The sequence below is a fragment of the Ambystoma mexicanum genome, chromosome 9, assembly GCF_040938575.1.
Source record: "Ambystoma mexicanum isolate Mex_15411 chromosome 9, UKY_AmexF1_1, whole genome shotgun sequence".
Lineage (NCBI taxonomy): Eukaryota > Metazoa > Chordata > Amphibia > Caudata > Ambystomatidae > Ambystoma > Ambystoma mexicanum.
Window position 1 is genome coordinate 106,175,484 of NC_090931.1, and position 27,854 is coordinate 106,203,337.

Consider the following 27,854-nt stretch of genomic DNA (forward strand, 5'->3'; position numbering starts at 1 on the left):
AACAACAATGTGTCAATTAGGTTACTGTGGTTGGCCTCGAAACTGCATCTTCTATCTGGGAAAGTTCTGATATCCCCTCCTGGGCAAATGCCAAGCATAGGTGTGAACTCGTGCTTCTCCTCGCTCGGATGGTCACGTGATGCAGACACTGAATTTTCCTAGGTTCTCTCAATTTGTGCATTTAATTCTTATTCGGCTTGCCACCTTCCTGCGCTTCCTTATCTTGACCTTTCAGAGACAGGATATTCTGTTCTTAAGTTTCAATTAGATGCAGCTACGGTTTGTTCCTTCTATTGGTATGACCTTGGCGCTCTTGGCAAGAGTTGCATCTGCTGAGTTTCGATACATCCGTCTCTTCTCATTTTGCTAGAATATGAATCTTGTCTTGTTTGGCCTCTAGTAACCGGAGTTGATTCTGCTTTTCGTGTAAAGTGGAATCGCACATGTGCTTCGTTTTGAGGTAGATGTACAATGGCGCTTGCCGCCGCATTCTTCTACTTAGCATAGCAAGCCACACTGCTTTCTTAGCTTTCTTGCTGTTTCAAGCATATGTACAGGCGTTAGCTGGTTGAATATCTTCACCCTGCTTACAGCTTGACTCTCGCGCTTTGATAGCTTTCTATCACTAAGCTCACAATCTCTTTTCTCATGGCGTTTAGTCTCCTTGTGCAATTCTTGGTTCGTCATTTGTTCTATCTGCAAGTCCGTCCAGGCTCTCGTGACACCACCATTCGTCTTCTATTAACACATTTTTGGTTTCTTCTGGGACGGTACTCATTTCGTCTCATTTGTTGGCAGGGTTTTCTCAATGGATACCTTACTATCAATGGGTATTGGTACTTCAACAGGTGTTGCTCTTCTGATGGGTACTGCGCAGAGCACTGTTGCAGCTCTCTGCTGGTTTATTTGCTCATCATACATCACATATTTTGGTGCGAATGTTCCTGGTACTTCAAAATGGGCAATGGGAGTGCAGGTGTCATGATGCCTACCCCCGGGGACCCAGACCAAGTCTAGCAACCTCGGAAGCAGGCATCAAGTTATTCCAAGCAAGCCCACCAACCCCTGCTAGGTGCTATTTGGGTGCAGTCCTGGTGTCTATGGCGCCAGGCTCATATGGAGTGTCAGTCCTGGCGCCATAGGCGCCAGGCTCAGATTAAAACTGATGCAGACCATGCTTCAAACTTACCTGATGCAGACCATGCTGCAAGAGCTCCAAGCCAAAAGAGGCTTGGAAGGGACTACTTTACCTAGGGACTATTTTTTACTTGGGTGGGGAGGAATACTTACCTGGGACTACTTTGGAGGCTATTTAAACCACGCCCGAAGAGCAGCACACGCTTCACGTTATTCTGCATCCAGCAGCTTAACGCTCACCGTGCCTGCAAGTCTGCATCCAGTCTTCTGCCACGCCCGCCTCGAGTCTGGAGATCCTAGAAAAAGGGAGAAAGAAGGAGAAAGGGTTAGAACAAGAGCAATACCTTTGATCCTTATCTGAATTCCCGATCCACCGCGCCTTCGAGCTGGAAGAAAGAAGTTATTTTATGCGCATCGCCTCGCCTGCTGCAGCGCCGCGCTGAACTCACCGGCCTTCGCAGCATCTTCCCATTCCACCGCATCCTTCTGCATGTTCCCGCCGCACTCCGGCACCTAAGGGGAACACAAGAACAGCAAGGTGAGCCAAGGGAATAAACGGAGGCAATATTAATTACCCCCCATAGACTTACCTGATTTTACCACCGGGGGTACTATTCCTCTTCACGGGTCGGCGCAGCTTCCACTGCATCCTCGCCGAACCCCGGCCCCTAAGGAGAAACACAAGGACAGCAAGGTGAAACAAAGGGACAAACAAGGGGAAACCTCCTCACCACAATAGACTTACCTGATTTTACCGCCGGAGGCATTATTCCCCGAGACTTCATACTTTCTCTCAGCGCCTGACTAAGGGAGAAAGCAACAGGTCACATACTGACATTTTATCTAACTGTGTTGGATAATACAAATCCTTACCTGAATACTACCAGTTGCCACAAGGAACTCTTCGCTAGGGTCCAGCTGCAACCTGCAAGGAATCTGACAAGAGTGAAAGTCAGACATTTGAACTCTTACGAACTACATACTTACGACGTCTTGCCGGAAATCTCAGAGTCAATATTGTTCTGGAACTCACCAATTCCTTCGAGCCAGTGAAGCAACTGGTTATCTACACGCCCCTGCGCTCAATGCAGGATGGAGAGCTCATCTTTCCAAACCATCAGGTGAGACTATAAGAGGGGACATCAAAGGTGATCAGTGGGGAGAACAGCGGGAGTGGGGGGGGGAGGGGGTTAACACTCAACTCCACAGGAGTTTATACATTTGCAGAAGGAATATTCCTACGGGCCAAGCAAACAAAGCTAGGTGGGCCAGTCCAGTCCGTCATCTCAGCACTACGCGTCACATTGGTGGAGACCGCAGCTGTCCAGTTCAGATCGACGCCCCTGTGGGAGCCAGGTGAGCGTAACAGCAGGCTTTATTTGGGACCTCCTCTACAACAGTACTTGGAGACTGAAAATCCCAGGCAGCGGGCCCCCATTCACTGTGTTAGACTGTAATGAGGAGATGGCTGATTATTTACACAAAGTATATGCTCCATTATAGCCTGGACGGGAACAAGAATACTGTTGAAAAGCAGTGGAACTGTGGTGGAAGGAGACTAGCGCCATCACAGACACAGTATCTAGTGTTTATAAAAGCTCACACCGCACCTGAACAGACACTGAGAAAGACGCCCCCATCACAGATCTGAAAGAAAATCACGTTGGCATCCAGAACTCCAGCAGCAGCACCTCCACGCTCACATGAATCGAGCATGTGTGCTACTAGTCCACTATCAAAGTCCAAAGTGCGGCAGTACTTCACAGAATATAAAGAGCATCCAAATGTATCTACATTCTGTAATGGTTTAGAAGTCAGAAATCGAGACGATGGTGGCATGGTTTTGGTTATAGACCAACAAAAAGGGGTTTGGGGAAATTCCTCTTTCCACAACACTAAAAAGTAGTTTCCCTGCCTCAAAATAAGTCTAAGGAGTCTGTTAGGATGTCCAAATAATATCAGTTCACAGCTGTGTTCAAAACCTACTTCTAGCCCACATAGTAAGAAGTAAAAGAAAAATGATTCTTATTCAAAGTCTGTAACTCCCAACACATATTTCCTAAAGACTTCTATTGGATCCACAAAAAAGGTCTCCAGTTGAAGTGGACAATCTGCCCTTTAAAAAGGTAGTCCATTTCCTTTTAACAATAAGGTTCCAAAATGATGTACAAAAACAAACTTACAACTGCCAAGAAAGTCTCACCCCGCTTTACTTCTGCATCCTAGTTCACGAAAGGTTGAAGAGCTTCCTTTCCTCTGGTTTCTCTTCACTTTTTCACAGCTAACATGGTGTATTTCTCTCCCAGGTACTGGGACTCCTCTAGACCAATTCCAAAAATCTGAGGGAATACTTCCCTTGCCCTAGTTTCCTTCTTCCTGCAGTCATGGTCAACCTGGGTACTCCTCTTCCAGGTACTATGATTATAAAACTTAAGTGTTCACACTTTTGATCAAGGTAATGGTTCCTTCCCTTCTCCCTTACGCCCAGTTAATGGTTTCACTCTACACTTAGGTACTGGAACTATGAAGATGAATAACTGATGTGCGGATGAGTCTCTTCAACTCGCCTGCTTCCTGTATAACTTCTTTAAATAGACTTGGTTTACTCACCAGCCAAGTGCTATTGTTGGTTAATTTTCCTTCAGACAGACCGGTTTATCCCTCACCAGCCACCGACTTATTAAGATCGGTAACCGACTTGAAGGTGCAAGTCCCAGACTTGCCAGTTTCTGCAAACCTTTGTTCTGGTAAACTGTTCACTCGCCTGCCAAGTATTACCATATGTGACCTTATTTTGTAAAGTCTGTGTATATGGGTCCCAGACCCTGTTCTATGGGTACCGCTTGCCCCTCTCCCTCTGCCACCACCTCTTTAAGTCCCAGGAGCCTTTCTGCCCACTTGCATACCTCGTTTGTTTTGCAAGGGCTTCTGCTCTGCTGTTCCTCTGCGTAGCAACTTCAGGACGCATGATGTTGTGCTGCTCCTCAGGCAGTGTGCTTCGGGGATGCGTCCTCGCTCCCCTGCTCTCAGGACCGCCTTCCGATTTGCCATTTTGTTCTGGATCAGCATCCAGTGTTGCGGTCTCCCAGCTGCACCGCGCCTGCTCCTGCCGTTTCTCTGGTCAGGACTGTCTCTTCTAAAGTGTCCTTCGCTTTGTCCTATTGCAATTGACTGATAGTCTGGACTGTTCACCTTGGTCCCACGGGTTGATCTTCCTCATCCTAGTACGGATATCCTCATTCTCCATGTATTCAGTCACTCTACTTCGTCCCAGTGGAGTCCGAGTTTAAGTCAAGTGTGCAGCCCTTATTCTTCCTCATCACAGTACTAAGGTAAAGGGGTCAAAGGGTCTACTTTGCACAGATACATGGGTTAATAGGGTATTACAGATCCCTGGGGAGGGCAGGAGGTTGATGAAGCAGGGATATTGCCATGGTTATACTGCATCTCTCCTTGGCAGTTGTCACTAATCTCAAAAGGGAGTGGGGAGGGGTTCCCTCCTCATGGGATCCATCCCCAAGGGACACCACTTGGGTAGCGGCTTCACCTCCCAAGCTCTACCATCTGTGCCCCAGCAGAGCATAGCAGTGATCCCCCCATTGTATCATCGCAGTGTAATTAATTGTTTGCGTGTTATAAATATAAGTCCCATAATCGAGTGTGTGTGCTCAATGTTAATCTGACTATAATTTTGGCATTAGATCCTTTACCCTACCAATTTGTGAATAAACACTGCATTCTGGTGCCATACAGTGGGGCAGGAACTAAAGCAGTTTGTGGGGCAAAATGTCTGCTTCATCAGACATGTGGATCAGTGGTCCAAGCATTAATTCATTGGCCTTCACAGCACACTTGAAGGTATTTCCTTCGGCCAACTGCCCAAATGGGCACTGGGGTAATTACTTAAAGACAAGGGTGCAGGAGCTGTGTGCAATTCGGCACCAGGTGACTTTGGGCATGCAAGGGTTTTGAGGACACATCCACATTGGATTCGTCATCTGAGAGATGTTGGAGAAGGTGAAAGCACAGTAGCCACAGCCTATTCATTTGCATTTGAGCTTTGTTGCATGAGACAATTGATCAAATGTCCTTCGATGCCTTACAAATTGGCAAGGCAATGCCCAGCCCTTGCTTTATGAATGTCCTTCCATTTGTGGTCACACGCTTTATGAACATGTGTGAGCCGGTCAAGGAAACGGATGCTTCTCAGAAAACCAGCTCTCATCTTAACCTGGCTTAATATGTCAAAAATCAACTGTGCCAACTTCTGATGAGTTTGCCACTGCACAACCTGATATGTGTTGGAACTGCACTTCGCACATGCTGGATAGGCTTTGGGAGCAATGCAACACCACAGATTACTGCAACACTCCGTTCGAGATGGGGCATTTTTAACTCTGTAGCAGCTGCTGTCTAATATCTGCGTGACGACCATTCGAGGAGGCCATAAAGCAGGTTAGCCATCACAGTGCATTCCTTAAGAAAGTTCTGTATCTACCTACTTGAGCTTAACCCGACAGACATGGAAAGGGCAAGCGTCTTGTGCAGTGATGCCAATGTGGCACGGCTAGTGAAGGACCAGCTTTCATCTTTGCATGGTGATCCAGGGCTAGATGGATTTAAAAGTAACACCGATTACCTGCTATGTGGATCCACGTTACAAAGTAAAGGTGGCTGTTTTCAAAGACACAAAACAGACATCAAAGCAATTCTAAAGGGTTGTACAAGGCATTATGCTGGGTAACAACTCTTAAAAAAAGAAAATTGGACATGTACTATAGGTTCATTCTAAAATGTCGCCCAGCTCCTTTTCCAAATCATGTGCTGAATAGAACAATTATACTAGCGATCTGTGAGGAAGTAGGAACCTTACAAGATTTATCAACCACCGACATAGACCAGGTAGAATTTTTCCAAGAAAACTATTCCTCCATTGTAAGGCTATGGATTAAATCCAATGTGATTAGAAATGCACTATTGCAAGCTAGAATGGAGATATTTGCCTTAGGTTTTGTGCTAGTCAGAGATTCTCTTAGTATGGACTCAGTGTATTATAAGTCTGGAAAATAAGGGCAGATATATAGCTAATTATGAGCAAGAGCAAAGTATCAACTCAAACAAGACCTTGGGTAACAAAACTAAATCTTATCTGCAAAACCAAGTGAGAGAGCGAGTTCATAACTCATAACCAATATTGAAACAAGAGAAATGCCATCTCTATGATTAGTTGGAACACTTGTGGGCACGCTCACATATTGGGTTCAAGTGCACAAATCCTAGCTTCTCATGACAATCTTGCAGGAAACGTGGCTGCTCCAAATCCCAACATGGGAAGATCATACGATCATCTTACATGCACCAAAAGAACAAGTTACTTTCTTACCTGGTAATGTTCTTTCGATGGGATGGTCCGACGACATATTCCATATCTATGACAGGTAATGTCCACAGCTGTGCTGCTTCGGAAAATCTTTGGCGTCTGCGTCGATGACGTCGATGCGCCGTCCCCGAGGACCTCCTCCGACGGCCAACGTCACCCGATGTGATAAGTAGGACGCACAACGCCCATAGCCTCAGTTATAGTTTTTTCCCCAGAACATGTGCCACCAGTTTTCTGCCAGTCAGACACACAAGGCCTTGCGGAACGCAAGCTGCAATCGCAAAAGAAATTCTGCAGCGGGGAAGGCAGGGGGGGGGAGCGATATGGAATACGTCGTCGGACCATCCCATCGAAAGAACGTTACCAGGTAAGAAAGTAACTTGTTCTTCGAGGGGATTGGGTCCTCCGACGTATTCCATATCTCTAACAGACTCCCAAAGCAGTACCAACCAAGGAGGTGGGAAAGAATTTAGAATACAAATTTAGCATGCCCAATCAAATTGCGGAATAGAGAACTGCCTTGCCAAAGGCCAGATCTTGCCCTCTGATGGAATCGATGAAATAGTGACGTACAAATGTACTGAAGCCCAGGTGGCTGCATCACAGATGTGACGAATAGGAACTCCTCTCTACAGAGCAGTAGACGCTGCCACTCCACTGGTAGAATGGGCCCGCAAGCCAGCCGGAGGGTCTTTACCCGCCAAGCGGTAACACTCGGAGATAGCTAAAATAATCCAACGAGAAGTCTGTTTCGTCATAGCTTGTCCCAAACGCTTTCCAGCGTAACCAATGAAAAGTTGATCGTCCACTCTGACCCGGGACATGCGCGAAACATAAAAGCTCAAACGCTCTCCGAGGATCAAGCCTATGGAGCCTCTCCTCTTCCTTACCAGGATGTGGAGGATAGAACACCGGAAGAACAACCTTCTGGCTCAAATGAAATTCCGAAACCACCTTCGGAAGAAAAGGACGAACTCTAAGGACAACCCTGTCCTTATGAAACACAGTGAAGGGTGGCTTACCTGGAAGTGCCTGAAACTCACTCTGCGAGTGGAAGTAACCGCAACCAAAAACAGTTTTCAGAGTTAACAGCCTCAAGGGGCAAGAATGTAAAGGCTCAAACGGAGCACCCATAAGAAACTTAAGAACAAAGTTCAAATCCCAACCTGGCACCAGAAAAGGTGACGAGGGAACACATTAGTTAGCCCCTTCAGAAACTGCAAAATTAAAGGAATTTTAAAATAGAAACACTCTTCAGACGAGCGGTTAAATATGGACAGCGCCGCCAGGTAACCTTTAATGGTCCCCACTTGCAAGCCCCTGTGAACCAAAGAAAGCAAAAAAGACAGAACCATGGGAATGTCACATTCAAAAGGATCCACATTCTGAACTCTGCACCAGTCGCAGAACTTTCTCCAACGGCAACGGTACAGAGACTTAGTTGCCGGCCGCCTGGCCGAAAGCAACACCTCCATCACGTCTTCAGGGAGGTCCCAATCCTTCTACCTCAACTGTTCAGAAGCCAAGCGTGAAGATTGAGGGATCTGACCTCTGGATGGAGAACCTGACCCCCCTCCCGTGAGAGCAGATCGTCTCGGTAGGGAAGACGACGTTGAGGGCAGATGGACAAGTCTAGAAGGTCCGGGTACCACGTCCTCCGGGCCCACGCCGGAGCAATGAGGATCATCCGGGAACCGAAACTCCGTAACCTCTGCAACACTTGCGGGATGACGGGGACTGGAGGAAACTCGTACAGCAGTGGGAATGACCACTCCACCATGAACGCGTCTCCTAAGGCTCCTTTTGGAGGAAATTCCCGCGAGCAAAACCTTTCGCACTTCCGGTTGACACTGGAGGCGAAGAAATCCACTTGAGGGGTCCCCCAAAGGGCTAAGATCTCCAGGAGAATCTCCTGAGCCAGCTCCCACTCGGGAAAGATCATGCTCTGCCTGCTCAGAGCGTCCGCCGTCTCGTTGTCGTCTCCGGCCAGATGAACCGCCGAGATCGAAACTTCCTGCTGGATGGCCCAGAACTCGAGCTGCATCGCCTCCCTGCACAGCAGAAGTGACCTTGCCCCCCCCCTTTTTGTTGAGGTAGTGCATGGCCACCGTGTTGTCCGTCAGAATCAGGACACTCTTTCCGCGCACAGTCGGCAGAAAAGCCTTCAGGGCTAGCCTGACGGCCCTCAGCTCCAACAGATTGATATGGAGTCTGGACTCCGACGGAGACCAACGACCACTGTGTCAACTCGTTGGCATGAGCTCCCCATCCCGTGAGGGATGCGTCCGTCACGATCGTCACCTCCAGCCAGGGCAGCCAAAATGGGCCCCCCCCTTCATCAGATTGCCCTCGACGGCCCACCACAGAAGGTCCCGGGCTACCAAGGGCGGCACCTGAACAGGGTCCGACAGCCTGCCGGAGGACTGAGACCACTGGAGCTTGGGTGCCCACTGCAAAGATCTCATCCGCAGACAAGCCTCTGGCACCAGAAGAATGCAGGATGCCATGAGGCCGAGCAGTCTCAAGAACTCGGACGCTGGGAGATTCTGGGCAAGCTGAAACTTGTGCACCATCTGCTGAATGTGAAGAGCCCTCACCTGAGGAGGAAAACACTGCCCCAGGGACGTGTCGAGCACTGCTCCGATGTACTGGAGCCGCTGCGTTGGTGTCAAATGGGACTTCTTTAAATTGAGGGAGAAGCCCAGCCTGTGAAGGGAGTGGCAGGTGACGGACAGATGATCCAGGACTTGCTCGGGAGAGCTCCCCCTGATCAACCAATCGTCCAAGTAGGGGTAGACGTGAATCCCCCCCTTTCCTGAGATGCGCTGCCACCACCACCATGAGCTTGGTGAAAACCCTCCGGGCGGAGGTCAATCCGAACGGCAGGACCCGAAACTGAAAGTGCGAGTCGCCAACCGCGAACCTCAGGTACTTCTTGTGCTTGGGATGGATCGGCACATGGAAGTAAGCATCCTTGAGGTCGACAGACACCAACCAGTCCTGAAGTTGAAGGGCCTGGAGGACTTGAGAAAGAGTCACCATCTTCAACTTATCCTTCCTGAGGAGTTTGTTCAAACCGCACAAGTCCATGATGGGTCTCAATCCCCCCCACCCCCGTCTTTCTTCGAAATCAAAAAATAAGGGGAATACCATCCCTTGTTCCTCTCCGCTACAGGCACCAGTTCTATGGCGCCTTTCGCCAGCAGGGCTTGAATTTCCTGCGCAAGGAGCGGATCCGGACTCTTCAAAGAGAGGTTCCCTGGTGGATTGTCGTGAGGCCTCTGCCGAAAAGGAAGACAATAGCCGTGGGTTATGATCTCCAGAACCCACATATCCTAAGTAATGGCTTGCCACTCTACAAGATGCTGCGCTAGCCTTCCCCCAACCGGCGAACTATGGGACCTGGCCTCATGACTGCGGCGTTGCCTGAGGGCAAAGAGGCAACTGCCCGAGCGGCCTCGGCACCTCGAGTACCTTTGTTTCCACCTCTGGCACTCTTACGATGGCCTCTTTGACTGCTAGCTCCCCTCGCTTTACTGAAGGACGAGTAATAGCGAAAGGAACCTCCCCTCCATTACTGTCCCCTAGGACGAAAAGGCGGAGGTTGGCGAACTGCAGCGCCCAACGACTTCGCTGCAGCTTTGGAGGTCTGCAACCTCTCAAGGCTCTCGTCAGCCTTGCTGCCAAAAAGGTGTTCACCGTCAAAGTGCATGTTGAGGAGCCGGGACTGCAGATCAGGAGCGAACCCAGACTTCTGCAACCACGCAAACCTGCGCATTACGGTGCTCGCCGCCATGGACCGGCTGACACAATCCGCCAAGTCCAAACCCGACTGAACGGCCTCACACATAGCATCCTTGCCATCCTGAACCATAGCAAGGAAACCATCCCGTTCGTCCGCTTCGGGAATATGTTCAGCCGCTAATGCAACACAGTTCCACAGAGTGTGTGTGAAACGAGACAAGGCACATATGGAGTTGGCCGCCTGAAGCGCCATACCCCCCAGAAGAAAACACTTTCTTCGCCCAGCCGTCAAAACGTTTGTCGTCCCTATACGGAAGGATGGTAGGATACGACGCCTGCTTTGCCGGAGCCGCCTGCACCACCAAACTCTCCGGGGTGGGGTGCCTAGACAAGTAACAGGGGTCGCTACTGGCTGGACGGTATTTTCTCGACTTGCCCACTGCCGCGGGACTCTCCGGAGCAGTCCAAGCCGCCGCCACCCTTCTCTGCAGAGCCATATGAAAAGGCAAAACAGGGTCAGTGGGTGGACCGATATCAAGGATGTCCGTGAGATCATCCTGAACGAACTCCCCTGGGGGAGCTGACCAACGCAAGTACTCGGTAACCCGAGACATAAGGCGCCGATATGAAGATTCGGCATGAGTGCCAGGCTCCGGCCGACAAAACTCCACCTCCGGAGAGGTGTCCAGTCCACTGGCATCATGCAGCGACTGCCTCAGGTCATCAAACTGGCTATGGCCCGAGATAAGGTCATCTGGAACCGTAACCGGAACCAGGCCACCATCAGAACCTTCATCACCCTCTGAAATGTACTCCAGGCGGGGAGAGGAAGACCTCTGCGGACCAAAGCAGTGCCGGACCTTAGCCATAGCCTTTCTAGGGGAAAACCCCGTGCCACGGGGCCCCACCGACACCACCGCCTCAAAAGGTGTCGACAGAAAAGGCGTCGGGGGCGCCAAACGAGTCGGCGCCGAGCGAATCGGCATCAGCTGCAGCGCCGCCAGCATCGATGGCGTCGACAGTCCTCGAAGCCGGAGCTCCGAGCATGTCTCGACAACCTGGGCGCCGACGACGTCCTCGGAGGCGGAGCCTCGAGAGAAATAGTCGACCTCGGCGCCACAGGGGTCGACGTCTTCTTCGAAGACGGCACAGGATCACGCGGTCTCGAGCGCGTCGAGGACCAGGACCTGGAACGGGCATGGCGAGACGGCTACCCTTGTCCGAGCGGGACCTCTCCCGCGAACCGTGCCGACCACCCAAGCCCAAAGGCGTACGGGCAGTGTCTCTCGACTGGTGCCGACCGACCCCACTCGGAGGCGCGGACGGACTGGTGCCCTGCGATTCCAGAATCGCTAGCATCTGCTTCCCGAAGGAAGCCCATTCCTCCGGTGTCGCTTGTATGGAGGGATAAGCGACCCGCCGACGGGCGGAGTCCTCGGAAGAGGATGGGGAAGGCGACCTATGCCGGCGCTTCCTGGAATGCCTAGAAGAGGCGGAGGAGTGGCGAGACCGACTCCTGGAAGGAGACCCACCGGACTTCCGACGCGGAGAGTCACCCCTCGAGTCATTGGTCGAAAGCCCCGCAGACCTCGACTTCCGGGGCTTAGACACCCGGCCTACCGACAGCTTCTTCTTGCGTTCCCGCAAGGCCTTTGCAGTGAGCGACTGGCAGTCGACACAGTCGTCCGTATCATGGGCCTCCCCGAGGCACCAGAGGCAGGCGTCGTGCGAGTCCGTGACCGACATCTTGGACCAACAGTTCTTGAAGCCCGGACGCGGGTTCGAAGATAAGACATCCCAACGAACAGGTCGTCACAACAAACCGAACAGGTTCAACGAACCGAGAAAAGAAAACCGCAAACGCCAACAAGTCGAGGCGTACCGAGATTCACAAAGCGAACATGTTCGCGGAAAAAACGGAACTGAGGCTGTGGGCGTTGTGCGTCCTACTTATCACATCGGGTGACGTCGGCCGTCGGAGGTCGTCCTCGGGGACGGCGCATCGACGCAGGAGCCAAAGATTTTTCGAAGCAGCACAGCTGTGGACATTACCTGTCATAGATATGGAATACGTCGGAGGACCCAATCCCCTCGAAGTAGCTGTACAAAGCAGACCGTCATCTGGCCTAAGGGTCGCAATCAAGAATCACAAGAGGTGGCCTCTCTCTCCATGGTTAGCTCCAAACCATTTTCTACAATTGGTAAAGCTAGAATATCCGGTGGGAGTAATGGCTATTCCTAATAGGTATCGAAACCCCAAGGGAATTTTGGATGTTGCATTTTTCTTAGACTTAGAAATGTTATTAAATGCCATTTCGGAGTCTTTGGAGATAACTGCTGTGATTGTGGTAGGAGATCTACATTTGCAGTTGTTACCAGCTAATATTAGATTTAATCAAGCCTGTCTGAGGTGGGTGCACCTCATTAAAGACCAAGGATTGGTGATGTGCAATGGATCCCTGCCAGGAGACACGATTCCTAATGCAACTTGGTCAAGAGGAGCTTGTTCCTCGATGATTAAGTCTGTCGATCCAGACACATTCAATAAGGCCCTGAGCTTTTACATACATCCACAGCCATACAGTGATCACAATGTGTTGAACTTGAAATGGCGTTTAGACTATTCAGTAGATGAAGAGGTTGCACAAATTCTCTCATTCTGTAATAGTAAACAATGCCCGAACACAGAGTTGAAGTGCAACATGCATACTATGACTTTTATAACAACGTAGAAAGTACCCATCATGATGGTCAAGGGGCATCAAGGGATTATACATCGTTTCTCCATCGTGTGTCATATAGAGCGAAACCTAGCTCATCATAAACCATGTCACGAATTTGATGCGTTAGTGCAAGCCAAAAAACACATCGCTAAGAAAAAACAAAAAATGTATCTTGAATTCGACTTTTCCCGATAAATTCAAAAAATTGCACTTGTTAAATTGCCACTATAGAAACAGACTACGATCCCATAAAAGGCACATGATACAAATAGATGGAGGCCATGTTAAAAAGTGCCTTAAATAAAAACATGGGTCAGATATGGGCACTGATTAACATTGGTAACACCGCAACCCAAAAATCAGTCCAGTTGAAGGAGGTCAACGAAACAGAATGGGTCTCCTACTTTACTAAATTCTAACCCTCATCTTCAAGCAGGTCATAATCACCAATAAAATACCAACTACATGGAGATCAGCTATAATCATTCAGATCTTTAAAAAAGGTGATCGAACCCTGCCGAGTAATTACAGAACAATTTCATTGCTAGATGTGTCGGGCAAACTGTTTGAGGTTTAGATTTCCAACAATGGATGCTGAATTCAGGACCAAGAGATCCCTTCCAAATCGGGTTTATTGCCGGGATGGGAACATGTGTTAATCTCTTGACGTTAACATCAATAATAGATCATAAAATTATGAAACAACCGCTATATATGGCCTATATAGACCTGCGAGCAGCGTTCAACTCTTTCTCAAGACTTATTAATAAATAAAACTCACTCAACATGGTTGCCCAAGGCATATTGTGCATCTCATTAATGACTTGCACACTGAAAACATCATACAAATAAGATTAACGGCTGAAGGAAAATTGACTGAACCCATTAAGACATTTAGAGGGCTGAGACAGGGCTGTACGCTTGCCTCAGCCCCTTTCAATTTTTTTATTTCGGATGTGGGTAAGGCATTTAGAAACATCCGTTCGGATCCCCCGAAACTGGGCAATAAGAGTATTCCATTTCTGATGTACGCTGACAATCTGGTTATGTCTAAAACACCTAAGGGCCTGCAGAAGGCATTGATGTGGTAGCTTATACCGAGACCAACTATCTCAACATAAATTTAGATAAGACCAAGATTATGATGTTTAATGTGACCAAAAAGATTACCAAAAAATCTTATGTATGGGAACTCAAAGCGTATAAATTGCAAATGGTACAGCACTATACATATTTAGGGGCTCAAATAGTTACAAAGAAACGCAATGTTGTATTTAAGCAACTACAACAGGATAAAGTGACAACCTTCATTCACCAAGCCAAGATCATACAGAGGAAGTATGGCAAGTTCACAATTGCTACATTACTTACGTATCATCAGAAAGCATCACCCGTTTTACTGTAATCTTCAGAAACTCTACCATTACTCAATTAACAATTTGGGTCTATTCTGGAAGGGAAGTTTTGGCGTGGAGTTTTACATCTTCCATCTTCTACACCTCTGCCATTAATTCGGCATGAAATAGGTCTGATATCCCTTTGTATGAGCTATATATGGCTTGTTGTAGCCATGTTTAGGAGAAGTCTATTGGCCCTAAATTCAGTGACAGTATTAGGCACATTAGCGGCCTATGTCTTCTTCTAAGGACAAATTCATATGTAAATGTCGAAATTAAGTCATCCAAGTTCTTGCATCAGCAGAAGTTTCTCTACCTATACTTCTACAAAATCCTATACAAGTTAAAACTAGGATATTTACCCTGGATAAGGAATTTACGAGAGCAAAATTAACTAAATATTGGGACTTTGATCCAAACCTGATGGCAATGAAAAAGCACAGTTTTCCCGAACGTTATTTGATTAAGTCTCCATCTATAAGTCATCAGAATTACTTACTCCGTCTACGACTTAATCTGTGGCCGACGAGACAAGTGATGGCTCGCCGGAAGCTCATTAATCAAGATCTAAAGTTCTGTCGGTTTTGTACTCAGGAGGAGGAAGTACAGACATTAAAACATCTATTGACCGAATGCGACGCACTGATTAACCAACGAGTGAAATACTTTAAACAAATAATGGAACCATTTGGAGTCTCCACTTCTGAAACATTGTGGAGATCAATCTATTCTGGTATTTCTACGGCTATATCTATAAGAGCGCTCGCATTTTTACATGAACTAAAACTTGTTGATCCGAATCCTGATTCACGACTATAAAGTTGTGTGGTGGTGCACATGAATATATCCATCAGTCAGTAGATTATGAGTATGTGTAACGACTAGATCAGACGATTGATCAATGCTGTAGTTGGTAAAATTAAATTCGCACAACCAAGTAGCAAAGTGACTTATAAGTTGATAATCTTGAATTTCTTTCAGTTTTTCTTCTTTTTTGTATTTATATAAGATGTTGATTGTTTAAATGTTATCAATATTGAAAAGTTGATTGTCAGCTATGTCAATAAAAAAAAAAAAAAAAGTGCCTGCTTTTCATCCACCTGTCTCAGGGTTGAAGGTCTCAAGCTAGCATCACAAGGAAGATATATTATGCAAATGTGCAGGGATTCTTTGCTGCAGCACTTGCATCAACTGGCAGGAGAACGCAGGCAGTGTAAGAGCACCCAACAGTCCAAATTATGAAAGTGAAAACAGCATGTGAAGCTCACAAATGACAGCAGTATCACTGGGTAGTAAATCACTGACATTTGTTGAAAGTTTTGAGATAAGTGTAGGCACAGCCTATGGGGAACAGTATGTAGGACACCACTCAATGACTCAAGCATATTGAGCAGCAGGAAAAGATCAGCCGCACAGATACGCAATTCCCATATGTTGGACACTTCAACAATGGGAAGGGATGAGCTGTTACAGCATCAGTACAGCAAGCTGTTCACCTGGCAAGCAGCGCTTGAGCAAGTTGCTCTAGAATGGTTTAACTGCGGGCTACCCTTGAAAGTATGTAGTCCAAGAAAGGTTTTAGTGCTGTCGGAACCATTGTCTACAAAAGCAAGAGATGCCTTACAGTGCTGCACGTTGAACAATTGACATTTATAAAAATGAAGTCACCGATTGCAAAAGACTATGGAAGGTCATCTCCCCAACCCACCAGCTCAGAAGAAGATCAGTGTTGCCTCACACATTCCAATGCATGGACTACACTGCAAGTAACGTTTTTGGATCCTAAACAAGTTTATGTTCTACAGGCCAAACCGCCTACTAAGATTCAGGTTATTTTTTCACTGGGTGCAGCCAACCCTTAAGGTTCTAGTAGATTCATATCGCAGCTTAATGTTTTCTAATATTTGTTTTCACTGCACAGCCACACACTACAATTGCCCAGTATTTTTACAGGGCCTTATGGGATTTTAGCATTTTCATGGGGCACATCCACCAAAGTTCAGTGGCTCTTTCACAGGGTGCCAAGTCAAATAAAATTCTCAAGCTTGACACCCGGGTCAACCTTACGACCCTCACCACCGCTGCTGGAGTGTGGTAGTGGCTGCGCTGCATGTTTGCTAGCCTCTGGGGACATGCGTGCCTGATAGTCTGTCCTGTGCCACCACTGCACATGGTACCTCTTCACCATGGACCCAGGGTGACGCTCCACTTGCCGCTTCTCTTCTGCCCCACTTAACCAGCTTCACAAAGCCACACCATGCAGAGAACCTCAGGCGCCTCTCTAATAAGGGTCTTTGCGGTAATAGGATAAAATAGTCCAACACCCAGGACCTTGTGGTATGTGTTTGGGTGTGGCTCTTCCTGACTTTCTCCCTCCACCCAGCATGAAGGGACTCCTCCACGCGACCTCTTTTACCTCTCCCATCTGCTCATGCAGTATCTCTGTAGACTCGGCATCACCCTATGTATGCCCTGCAGGGTAGACACAACTTTCTTCTTTTGAGTCTCCCAACCACTCAGGACACAAAGCAAGCACCCCCTCCAGCAGGCTTGCGGGAGCCACCCCTCCTACCACCAGACAGACATGCCTGCTCCTCCATCACCTCAGTTGGGCATCCACGTGAGGCCCTCCCTCCACTCTGTTGGTCTCCAGTAGGACTTCCTCCAATGAGAAGATTGGTTATCGTTTGTGTCCAAGCGCCCATGGACCGACAACCAAGAAAAGAATGGGGATCCGCCCTCAATCATGGCAGAATCCTCTCCACTGGTAAGGAAAAATGCAGCTCCTCCAAGCAGACTTCCCTTTGCTAACCAGTGTCGTAGACAGTGCACCATACCAACTGCCACAAAGGTCATGAACTGTGTATGGGTGAACGAGAACCCAGAACAACCCATGTGGACAAACAAGGGAACACACAATAACCTTACTGCTACAGACTACAACTACAATGTATAATCTCAACTCCAATCACAGCTACAGCTTCAATCTACAACTACAACAAACAATACATGGCAAACAGAGGGAAGTGTCATTTTTTGGGGACTCAAAGGGCTTTTCAACCTTAATGAAGGAGCATAAAACGAGAAAGGCACAAGAGGAAAGGGTAGCTTTTTTTTAATAAGCAAGAGACTAACACTAAACGCATAGAGAAAGAAGAACAGAAAATGGTTTAAAAAAGAAGCACAATACTAAAAGATATCCACACGAGATCAATTGAATTGGGCTATAATTTATAACTAAAGGCCTTGCCTTACCATATCTTTTCTAACACAAGACAGAGCTAAATTGAGAGATTAACTGAAGTGAGGCAGTGCTACAGCTTAGATTGTTCACTGACAGTTCCAAGTTATTTGACACATCTTTTGAGACTCCTGCAAACATTGTATACTGTACCTGGGCTCTGCTCTGCAAAGATTTGCCAAAGCTATTGCGGCATTCTCCTGCAATGCAACCTCTTTGGCGTCCCCTCTGGCATATTTTAACAAAACTTTCAATACGTCGGATTTCAGCAACGAAGAGGCAGCACCAGGCACAGCTGCACAGTCACCTAGGCAGAGGGCGGCATTTCCTGCAGCAATCTCATTCTCGGAACCTAAAAGCTTCATCATAACACTAAACTCTAGGAAAAAGGAGAAGTTGGTCAATTACCAGGTGGCCACCAGAGCATCCCGTAACTGTATTAAGACCACTGAGGGGATGCTTTAGTGCTGTAAGGAACAAGTTACTTACCTGTAACTGTTGTTCTACAGCATGGGTCTGGCATGGATTCACATGCTCATGAATATTCCCCGTCGTCAGGCTGGGAATCCTCGGTAAAGAAAAAATCAGTATCAGTTTCGTTTCTGATCTGTCTTTCATAGTAGTAACCAATCACTGATCTCTGCGTCATACTGACCACAGCCAATGACTGCCCTCTACCTAAGCCCCGCTTCTGGCAGCCATCTTCAGATTTGGTAGCACGTGAAGAGGCAGTATGACCAAGTGAAGAGCCGCAGAGGGGTAGGCGGGAGGGTTCGCATGTGAATCCATGCCAGACCCATGCTGGAGAACAACAGTTAAAGGTAAGTAACTTGTTCCTTCTCCAGCATGGGGTCTGGCATGGATTCACATGCTCATGAATATAAGAATAGATAGCAGTACACACATGCACAACCACGGGGGGTGGGGGGGGGGGGTGGCAAAAGGCTCAACATTAAGCAATACAAAAAACTCAACATTAAGCATCTCTTACCTCCTCACCAGGCTCACCTTAAGCGAACAGGTTGCGCAGCACTGCTTGGCCGACCCTGGACTCCTCCCTGGAATCCCGATCGACGCAGTAGAATCTCGTGAAGGTGTGCGTCGACCTCCACGTAGCAGCCCTGCAGATGTCCAGCAGGGGCACACTAGATAAGAACGCCGTAGTAGCAGCGATCGCTCTGGTCGAATGGGCTCTCGGACGGCCTGGCAGCGGTCGGTTAGCCAACCGGTGACAGTGCATGATGCAGCCGGAGAGCCATCTGGAAATAGAAGACTTCGAGAGAGCCTTCCCTTGATTCACAGGTCCAAAGTTCACGAAAAGCTGTGATGTCCTCCGTAAACTCTTTGTGCGGTCCACGTAGAACTTCAGCGCTCTAGCCACATCCAGCGAGTGCAAAGTCCTCTCGGCCGGCGACGGGAAGAAAACAGGTAACACCAAGGGCTTGTTAAGATGGAAGTCCGACGGCACCTTGGGCATAAAGGAGGGGTGCGTCCTAAGCACCACCCTCGAGGCATGGAAAGTCAAGTACGGTGCTATGCAGGATAGGGCCTGGATCTCTCCCACTCGTCGTGCGGAGGTAATGGCCACCAGGAACGCAGTCTTCCACGACACAAACTTCATAGGTGCGGAGTGCATCGGCTCAAATGGGGGCCCCATGAGCCTGGTCAGCACCACGTTAAGTTCCCACGGCGGTGCCGGGGCCTTCACCGGCGGGAACGACCGGAACAGTCCTTTCATAAACTCTTTCACCAGTCGATGGGACCACAGGGACGTCCGTCCTGTGGTTCTGGTATATCTGGAGATCGCCGCCAGATGAATCTTAATGGAGGCATGGGCTAGCCCAGCCTTTGCCAGCGATAGCAGGTACGGCAGCACTTGAGGGGCCGTAATCCGTAGGGGGTTGATCTTCTGTGCTCGGCACCAGATAGAGAACCTCTTCCACTTATGACCGTAGCATTTGAGAGTCGAGGACGCGATGGCCTTTGCAAGAACCTCTCTGCAATCGGCCGGTATATCGTAGCCTCCAAACTCTAGCGCTGCAGGAGCCCGGCCTGCAGGTTCAGCGACGCCGGGTCGTGGTGGAAGATGGCGCCTCCTTCTCTGGAGAGAAGGTCCGCGTCCGCCGACCGCTTGATGGGAGGGGACGTTGACAAGTCCAGAAGGTCCGGGAACCAGACCTGCCTCGGCCACGCCGGTGCGACGAGGATCATCCTGCACCGGGACCTCTTGAGCTGGCTGATGAGTCGAAGCAGCAACGGCAACGGAGGGAACGCATACAGGTATAGGCCGTCCCAGGGGAACAAGAACGCATCGCCCATGCTTCTCGGCTGGGGAAACCTGCAGGCGAACCTCTTGCACTTGAGTTCGTCGCTGTTGAGAACAGGTCGATTTGGGGTTTGCCCCATCGTCGGAAGAGTAGATCCACCTGATCCTGGCGCAGTTCCCACTCGTGACACGCGCGCATAGGGCTGGGGATCTGGTGCCTCCCTGCTTCCGTATGTAAAACATTGTCGTGGTGTTGTCTGTGAAGATCCGCACCACCTTGCTCTTGAGCGACGGGAGGAACGATTTGAGAGCCCAGAACACGGCTCGGAGTTCCAGGACGTTGAGGTGCAGGAGCCTCTCCTCCGGGAGCCAGAGGCCTCTTTCGTGAAGACTCCGGTGTGGGCGCCTCAACCTTCCAGGGAGGCGTCCGTCGTCACCGTCTCCTGGTACGCCGGCGTCTGAAAGTCCTTGCCCGCCGTGAGGTGCGCTCAAACGCCCCACCACTGAATCGCCCGCCAGAACACCTCGTTGAGGGGGACCCTGTCTTCGAAGGTGCCCGTCGCCTGCATCCAACAGGCGTCGAGAAATTCTTGAAGAGGGAGCATCCGTAGTCTGCAGAGGCGCACCAGGTAGATGCAAGAGGACATCATCCCCAGGAGGGACTTGATGGACCTCACCCTGGCCACGTCCGTGGCAAGTAGGCGCTGCACTTTGCCTAGAATGGTTTTCGTCCGTTCTTCCGACGGGGCCGCCAGGCGCCTCACTGTATCGAGCTTCGCTCCCAGAAACAGGGCCACCTGCGACGGCACCAGGTGGGACTTTGGGTAGTTTATGGCGAATCCCAGGTCTGTGAGTAGCTGGACGGTCCTCGCAGTGTATTCGACGGCGAGTTCCCTCGTCCTTGAGCGGATGAGCCAGTCGTCCAGGTAGGGGTCCAGGTAGGGGTAGACGTGAATCCCCTGCAGGCGCAGCCGCGCCGCCACTGGTGCTAGGCACTTGGTAAAGACCCTGGGGGCCGACTTCAATCCGAACAGCAGTGCTCTGAATTGGTAGTGGTGTCCCTGGACGACGAACCTGAGGAACTTTCGGTGACTTTTGAGGATGGGAACGTGGAAGTATGCATCCTCCAGGTCCAACGACGACAGAAAGTCACCTTCCTCCAGCTGTCCCAGTACGTGCTGGAGGGTGACTATCCTGAACTTTTGTGATCTGATGTATTTGTTCAAACGACAAAGGTCAAGGATGGGGCGCCAGCCGCCAGTCTTCTTCCTGACGAGGAAGTACCTTGAGTATACCCCAGAGCCCCGGAGCCTCTTGGGGACAAGCTCGATGGCGCCTTTCCTGAGCATCGCCCGTACTTCCAACAGCAGTTGCGGGACGTGATTTTCCTTCCTGGCCACAGGTGGAACGTGAGGGCACTTCTTCAGGAATTCGATAGAGTGTCCTCTTGCCAGGGTATCCAGCACCCAACGGTCGGTGGAGATGGACTTCCACACGCCGATGAAGTTAGTCAGCCGGCCTCCCACCGGGGTGCTTCGGTGGGGGCCCGAGACCACGGCCTGTTCAGTCCTGCTTGGAGGTGGTGGCCTTGCCGCCCTGGCCACCCTGCCGACGGCGGCGAGGCGCTCCCTGCTTGCCGCGACCCCTGTAGGCCTCCTGAGACGAGGAGCGTGCCGCCTGGAGGTAGGACGACGAGCCACCGCTGGATCCCTTGGAGGCACCCTGTCTGCCTCCGGAGCTCCGAAAGGGCCGTCGTTGCTGAAGGGCTCCTAGGGCGCGGGCCGTCTCCGTTTTTATGGCTTGGAGGGATTCGTCCACCGCCTTCCCGAACAATTTGCTGCCGTCGAACGGCATGTCCAACACCCTGGTCTGGACGTCCTGACGGAAGTCGGTCGCCTGGAGCCAACCCCGTCGTCGTAGGCAAACACCGTTGCCCAGCTGGCGGAACCCGGTATCGGCAATATCGGTTGGCACCGTTATGGCATGGTCCGACGCCACCTCGCCCTCTTGCAGTATTTCCAGAGCCTCGGACCTCTTGTCGTCTGGCAGGAAGTCCAATATGGGGGCCAGCTTAAACCAGAGCTCCCTGTCTTAACGGGCCATGATCGCCAGGGCGTTGGCCGCTTTGATAGTCGTCGCCGACGAAATGACCCGCCGCCCCATGGCGTCCAACTTCTTTCCCTCGCCGTCCGGCGGGGAATTAGACGTCGAGGCTCCTGACCCCACCGCTTTCTTCTTCGCCGCCGCCGAGACGACCGAGTCTGGCGTTGGCTGGGCCCTGAGGCACAGGGGGGCGGTTTCGGGGACCCAGTACTTCTTCTCGTACCGGTCCCGTTTGGCTGGTGCCGTGGAGGGGTTCTTGAGAACCGACAGGCCCTCCTCCCAGATGTCATCGATTAGGGGCACCGCGATGACCGTCTTCCTCTTGGCCTCCCGGCGCTGATAGAGGAAACCTTCCTTTCTCTGCTCCTCCGGGCAGAGCTGGAACAATTCGGACGCCCTGGCGATCATGGCGTGGAATGAGCCAATCTCGTCGGGCGGCGAGGCCCGTGCAACGGGAGACCCGTTCCGTCGCCGTCGCCCTCAGAACCCGTCGTCGAGCCCAACGCACCGTCATCTCCCGACTTGTGGGAGGATGAGGAGGGAACTGTAGGCCTTATGGGGGCGAGCGGAGGAGAGGGTTGGGTCCTCTGTCGTTTGTTCTGAGGACTTCCCGACGGGCCAGGTTGCGGGTCCTCCGGCCTGGGCCGTGGGAATCTTGTCCTTATCTCAGAGCATAAGGACTGGATGGCAGACAAAATGGCCGCTGAGCCATCCTGAGGCCTAGGATCCGGCTGCCCCGGAATGGAATGCCGCTCTTCCTCACCATCGTCGTCTTCCTCGGTTATATCCCGAGGATCTTCCCGATGGGATCGAACCTTCTCGAATTGGACTTCGAGGTTCCTCACGGCCTCGGTCAGTTCCTCCTCCGAGGCTGACTCCGAGCTCGAGGAGGGCACCGTGCCCCCCCTCGCTTCTTCCATCATGGCGGCCACGACGATGGGCTGAAAAGAGGATTCCCTCCTTGCCGGCAGGGAAACTAGTCCCGGAGGCGGTCTCCGCTGGCGGTGTCTCTGCCGGCTTGGCCAGAGTCGCTGCAATAGCCTCGATAGAGGCCTTCGCCTGCTGGGTAGGGGCCTTGACCACCTTAGGTGCGTCCCGGGCCCTCTCCTTCGGGGGAGGGGCGACGCCTCGCTCCCCCTCTTCCGAGATCGGACGGGGCTTCTCCCGAAGCTTACCCGGGGTCTCGGACTTCCTCTTCCCCGAACCGGAGCGTTGGCTCGTGGTTGACAGTGCCGGGGAAGGTGCGCGGACTCGCGGCGCTTGGCCTGGTGTTGGGCCCCCGTCGCCGGGGCGCCCGCACAGGACTTAGAAGCCCGCTCGGACCCTTTCTTCTTCTTCTCACCCGTCGAGCCCTTCTCCAACCAGCTTGCGAGACGGGATCGACGGTCCCTCATGGTCCGCTCCGACAAGTTCTTGCAGAACTGGCAGTCCTTCTCTACATGAGTCTTGTCCCCATAAAGACAGTAGAGGCTTTGCGAATGTTCGTCTTCCTTAAACACATTCTGCAGCCCGCATCCAGGGCAGCTGCGAAACAGCTTGGGACCGGGTGACGAACTCGCATCCTGGGCCATCTCGAAGTAGGCCGCGAATCTTCTGGAATCCTCCAAGAAGTTGATTCAACGAAATACTCACCCTTGAGGGGCGTAGGAAAATCCCGCAACGGGTAGCCGTTAACGGGAGTAGAAACGGTGGAGCTTGAGGCTCGATTAACCGAAAAAATGTAAAAACTCACCTGAAAAAGCGCGAAACACGCAGTAAAAGCTCGAGAGCTAAGCACGAGGACTCCAAACACTTGAACCTCCGGTAAAAATCTGAAGATGGCTGCCAGAGGCGGGGCTTAGGTAGAGGGCAGTCATTGGCTGTGGTCAGTTTGACGCAGAGATCAGTGATTGGTTACTACTACGAAAGACAGATCAGAAACGAAACTGATACTGATTTTTTCTTTACCGAGGATTCCCAGCCTGACGACGGGGAATATTCATGAGCATGTGAATCCATGCCAGACCCCATGCTGGAGAACTGTGCTTTATCCCAAGCTCAAGCAATGCCTTACCATAATGCAGAAAGTAAGACCACTAGCTTGGCAAATTAGGGCAATGAGGATAGTCTTGAATCTGCATAACTCATTTGGCCTTTACTGTGCGTTACTAAACCTAGAGCAAGCCTTATATGTGCACCACTCCACAAACCCAACAGGGCAATACACATACACAACACATGCAGAGACACTACCATAGTGATAAACAAGGCTGTGTAACAGTCTGCATAACAGAATTCTGTAAATTCTGAGCAACTCGGCAGTACTGCCTGAACTGGACTTGGACTTCATAAAAAGCCCCAAGTGTCCATCCAGGCGTCTTCCGGGTGATGCCTTGTGACATGTAAATGGACCCACAGTGCAGCTTAGTGTGTACATAAGAAAGGCCATCAGCACTCCTCTATACAACTCTAGAAAAGGTTGTTCATGCTCCTCTATACACCAGAGGCCACATATATCGCCCATCTACAAGGGTTCCATGTGTTAACAACCCTGCAAAAATATCGGCATACAAAAATAGCCATATTTTCGCAGCAAAATTAAGGTATGGCACCTGCGGGGGACACCCCCGCAACCCCATGCTCCCAATAACTCCAAATATTATCCCCATTAAAAATATCGCCTATGGCCGTTCCAGACGACCATATATACGACAATATTTTTGGTGGGGATAATATTACCCGATACCTCTACAAGTATACCGAAGGTGCCGCAGGACCCATTATAGACAGGCGTTCTGTCCCAAGTTTATGCATAATTTATGAACATTAACTATCTGAGCCATGTCCCAGAATCATCTGGATACATGGTAATAATCACTCAAATGTATTATCAACAGGAGATGGTTGCAAAGAGCAACGCTGGTCTATGGATTTCATGAAGTAAAGCAAGTCAACCTAAACTAATTCTTCTTGCAATAATTCTACAGAGAAGCGTGAGCTCCACTCATCCACCACAAATTAAAATGCATGCTCATCCCCCTCTGAATGCATGCAATTTCAAAAGGTCATCCCGTTTAATGCTTATACACTGCTGAAGCCTTATGAGAGCTCAGCAGGATGAACCCCCCCCACTCATTGAAATGAACTCCCAAGAAGGCAGGAGGTTTAGGCGCCTGAAGACACTACCCCTGGACATCCCATTTCACGCTCACACTGCATCCAATATGGCCATCACTTACTTTTATCCAACATCACCACCTCTTTCTGAGCCTGTGAGCTGCTGTGAGTGCAGGCTGAAAGGGCTGCAACAGCATAGTCGGATGTCATCGGGCCAGCTGCCTGGAGTTTGAAAGAAAGGAAACAAGGATTTCAGTAAGTCTGAAGCCAGGCTTGCCAGAAAAGAATATAGCCAATTCCATAAAGCAGATATCAGCCCATTTCTTCCAGGAATGTGGCTTTTCGGTTGCCAGCTGTGCCAAGTATGTGATATCTACAGTTTACAGAGAATTCTACTGACCTTAAGGCACCAGGACAAGCTTCCCCACATTAAAAAAAATAGGTCTGCTGTACAGTAGACCGTACTCTTAGTTCTGGGTAGGGAACTAGTTCAGGCGGTTTACTTGTGTATCCCATGTACTGGGAAGGCCCCGTGAAAGGAAACCTATCTAGGAACACAATAGTGGAGACATCAGTTTACAAAACCAGAGCCTCGACTACCACCAGCAGACAAGTCCTTGCAAAACGCTGGTAAGCTAGCAGACATCACCCTCTTGCAGTGGAACATTATTAAATGAAGACCGAACAAATGTGACCATTCAGGATCCAACCTGAATCGTTGGATCCTGCTCCGTCTGCCTTGCTTTACTCACTGTCCCGTGGCCATGTGATCCTTAGGTCAGAGAGGACTGCAGCTTGACAGGCCCCCTAAACCCCAATTGGAGTTGGGTGCCAGGGCCCTGCCTCAGACCGTGCTCCATCCAGAGGGTTTCCCCACCCGTCCCCTGCCAGCCGGATTCCTGTGCTTTACATCAGAGTCCCTTTGCCCCTCCCCACTGCACTGTACGAAGACTAACATCTACTTCTGGGGCAAAGCCCCAGCAAAGTCAGACAAGCCACTGCTGTCTGCGGCTATCAGTAGAATCTCTGCACTATTTGGTCTATCCTTTTCTTTGCTAGGTCTGTGTACTCTTTACCAGGGCCGGCCTTAGGGCGGGGTGGGCGAGCACCCGGGGCGCCATCACCCCCCCAGGGCACCATTAGCCCCCCACCACACCAGCTCGGGGGAGTCTTTCAAGGGCTCCCCCGAGCTGGCATAGTGGGAGAAGGCGAGGCAGGCGCCATTTTGTTATTAAATGCACTTGTGGCAGTGGCCGCATTTCATAACAATAGGGTGCCATTCCAGCGATTAACCCCCTGCAAGTCTCCGGAGCGAGGAGGTAAAAATAAATGTGGTGCATCCTGCCTCCCCAAACTCCTTTTGACCAGGGGCACGCAGGGAGGGGCCGCCAATTCGCCCAAGGCACTGCTGCCGATGAGGCCGGCCCTGCTCTTCACATTCCCTGCCATCTCAACCATCACACTACCACCTTGCTCCTTGATTGCACTACTCCGGTGCTTAAACTCCCTTCGTTGTGAGCATTACTCATGTTCTAACTTTGCAGCGCTTTGTCTCACTCCAGTCAGTCAACCTTTCAATTGGTTTGTTCAGTGCTTTAAGTGGGGTTAGAAATCAAGGTGAGGATCGTTAGGGGCGTGACCTAAATAAAGGTGTACTTCGGCTACAACCCCTATCGAGAGCTCCCCCATCGCTTAAGTGGGGGGCCTGATTAAAGAGATATAGCTGGGACGCACTAGCATTAATACCTTTGATGGCCCAGTCCCACCTTTTAAACATAAAAAGGAGCTGGGTGCAGCAAAGGTATGACACCAGTGCGCCCCAGCTCAGAAGCAGCAGGCAGCCCTTTCATTCAAGGAGTTGCGTGGTGCAATGCTTTAACCACGGGCTCCTTGAATGAAGTGACTGCCTGCTGTAGATGTCCTAGCTGGGCCGTCCACCCATACTCCTGTTTCCGAGTAAATAGTCACCACCCAGCATGTAGCAAAGGCTTCATGCTGGGTGATGCCTATTTACTCGGAAACAAAAGGAGACTGGGCCCTCCAGCCCCCCTCCTGTTTCAGAGTACATATATACCAGGTAGCCGGCACTGCACGGTTACACCTGCTGCTTGCAGGGATTAGAGAAGAAAAAATAAAATACTGCATTTTCTTTCTAATCTGAAGTGCCGACACCTGCAGGCAGCTGTGTAACCATGCAGCCGCTACACGGGCTGCTTTAGGTGTCGGTATGGCTGGGGCTAGTCGAGGTGGGCCACGGCTCAGGAGCCCTTTCTGGAGACTGCTGGGGCTTGCCACCAGCTAGCCCCAGCCCACTTAAAGCACTAGGTTTGTCGCTTTCTTTGTTCTTCCGTTAGGTTTCCCCAATTCCTACTCGTTACTTTGCAGCCACCCCTTCCCATGCATCTGTCGGCAATATTAATCTTACCTCCGCCAAGGGAGCGTGGGGACCACATGATCATGCATCTCTGCGCCCTTGGTGTACAGGGTTCTGGCTAATCTGGAAGTGACGCATGCCAATGTGGCGTGAGAGGACTGGTGGGTGAGGGTGTGATGGGAGTTTCCAGTGGATGGTTGGAGCGATATTTGGTTGAAACGTAGGCACTTATCCCGGTTGGAGTCTGTCACAGACCCTCTTTGTATACAACAGGGCCTTGCTCACTCCATCAAAGTTGGGTAGGGGTCGTGAAGGGGTACATAGCAGGTTATGCTGGTCTTGTAAGGAAGAGGCGAGTATGATGAAGCACATGTTATTTGGTTGTGAGTGCAC

At 50.4% G+C, this 27,854-nt stretch overlaps 1 protein-coding gene across 5 annotated transcripts in view; it reads right to left on the minus strand.

Moving 5' to 3' along the window:
* Positions 1–27,854, minus strand: part of LOC138487710 (tetratricopeptide repeat protein 12-like) — a 466,792-nt gene that overhangs the window by 16,274 nt on the left and 422,664 nt on the right. For all 5 annotated transcript variants that reach the window (XM_069614243.1, XM_069614241.1, XM_069614244.1 and 2 more), the window contains 2 exons: positions 25,210–25,309; positions 17,776–18,001 (listed from right to left, as the gene is read on the minus strand). In XM_069614243.1, the coding sequence (XP_069470344.1) occupies positions 17,776–18,001; positions 25,210–25,309 (326 nt within the window). The remainder of the gene's footprint in view (positions 1–17,775; positions 18,002–25,209; positions 25,310–27,854) is intronic.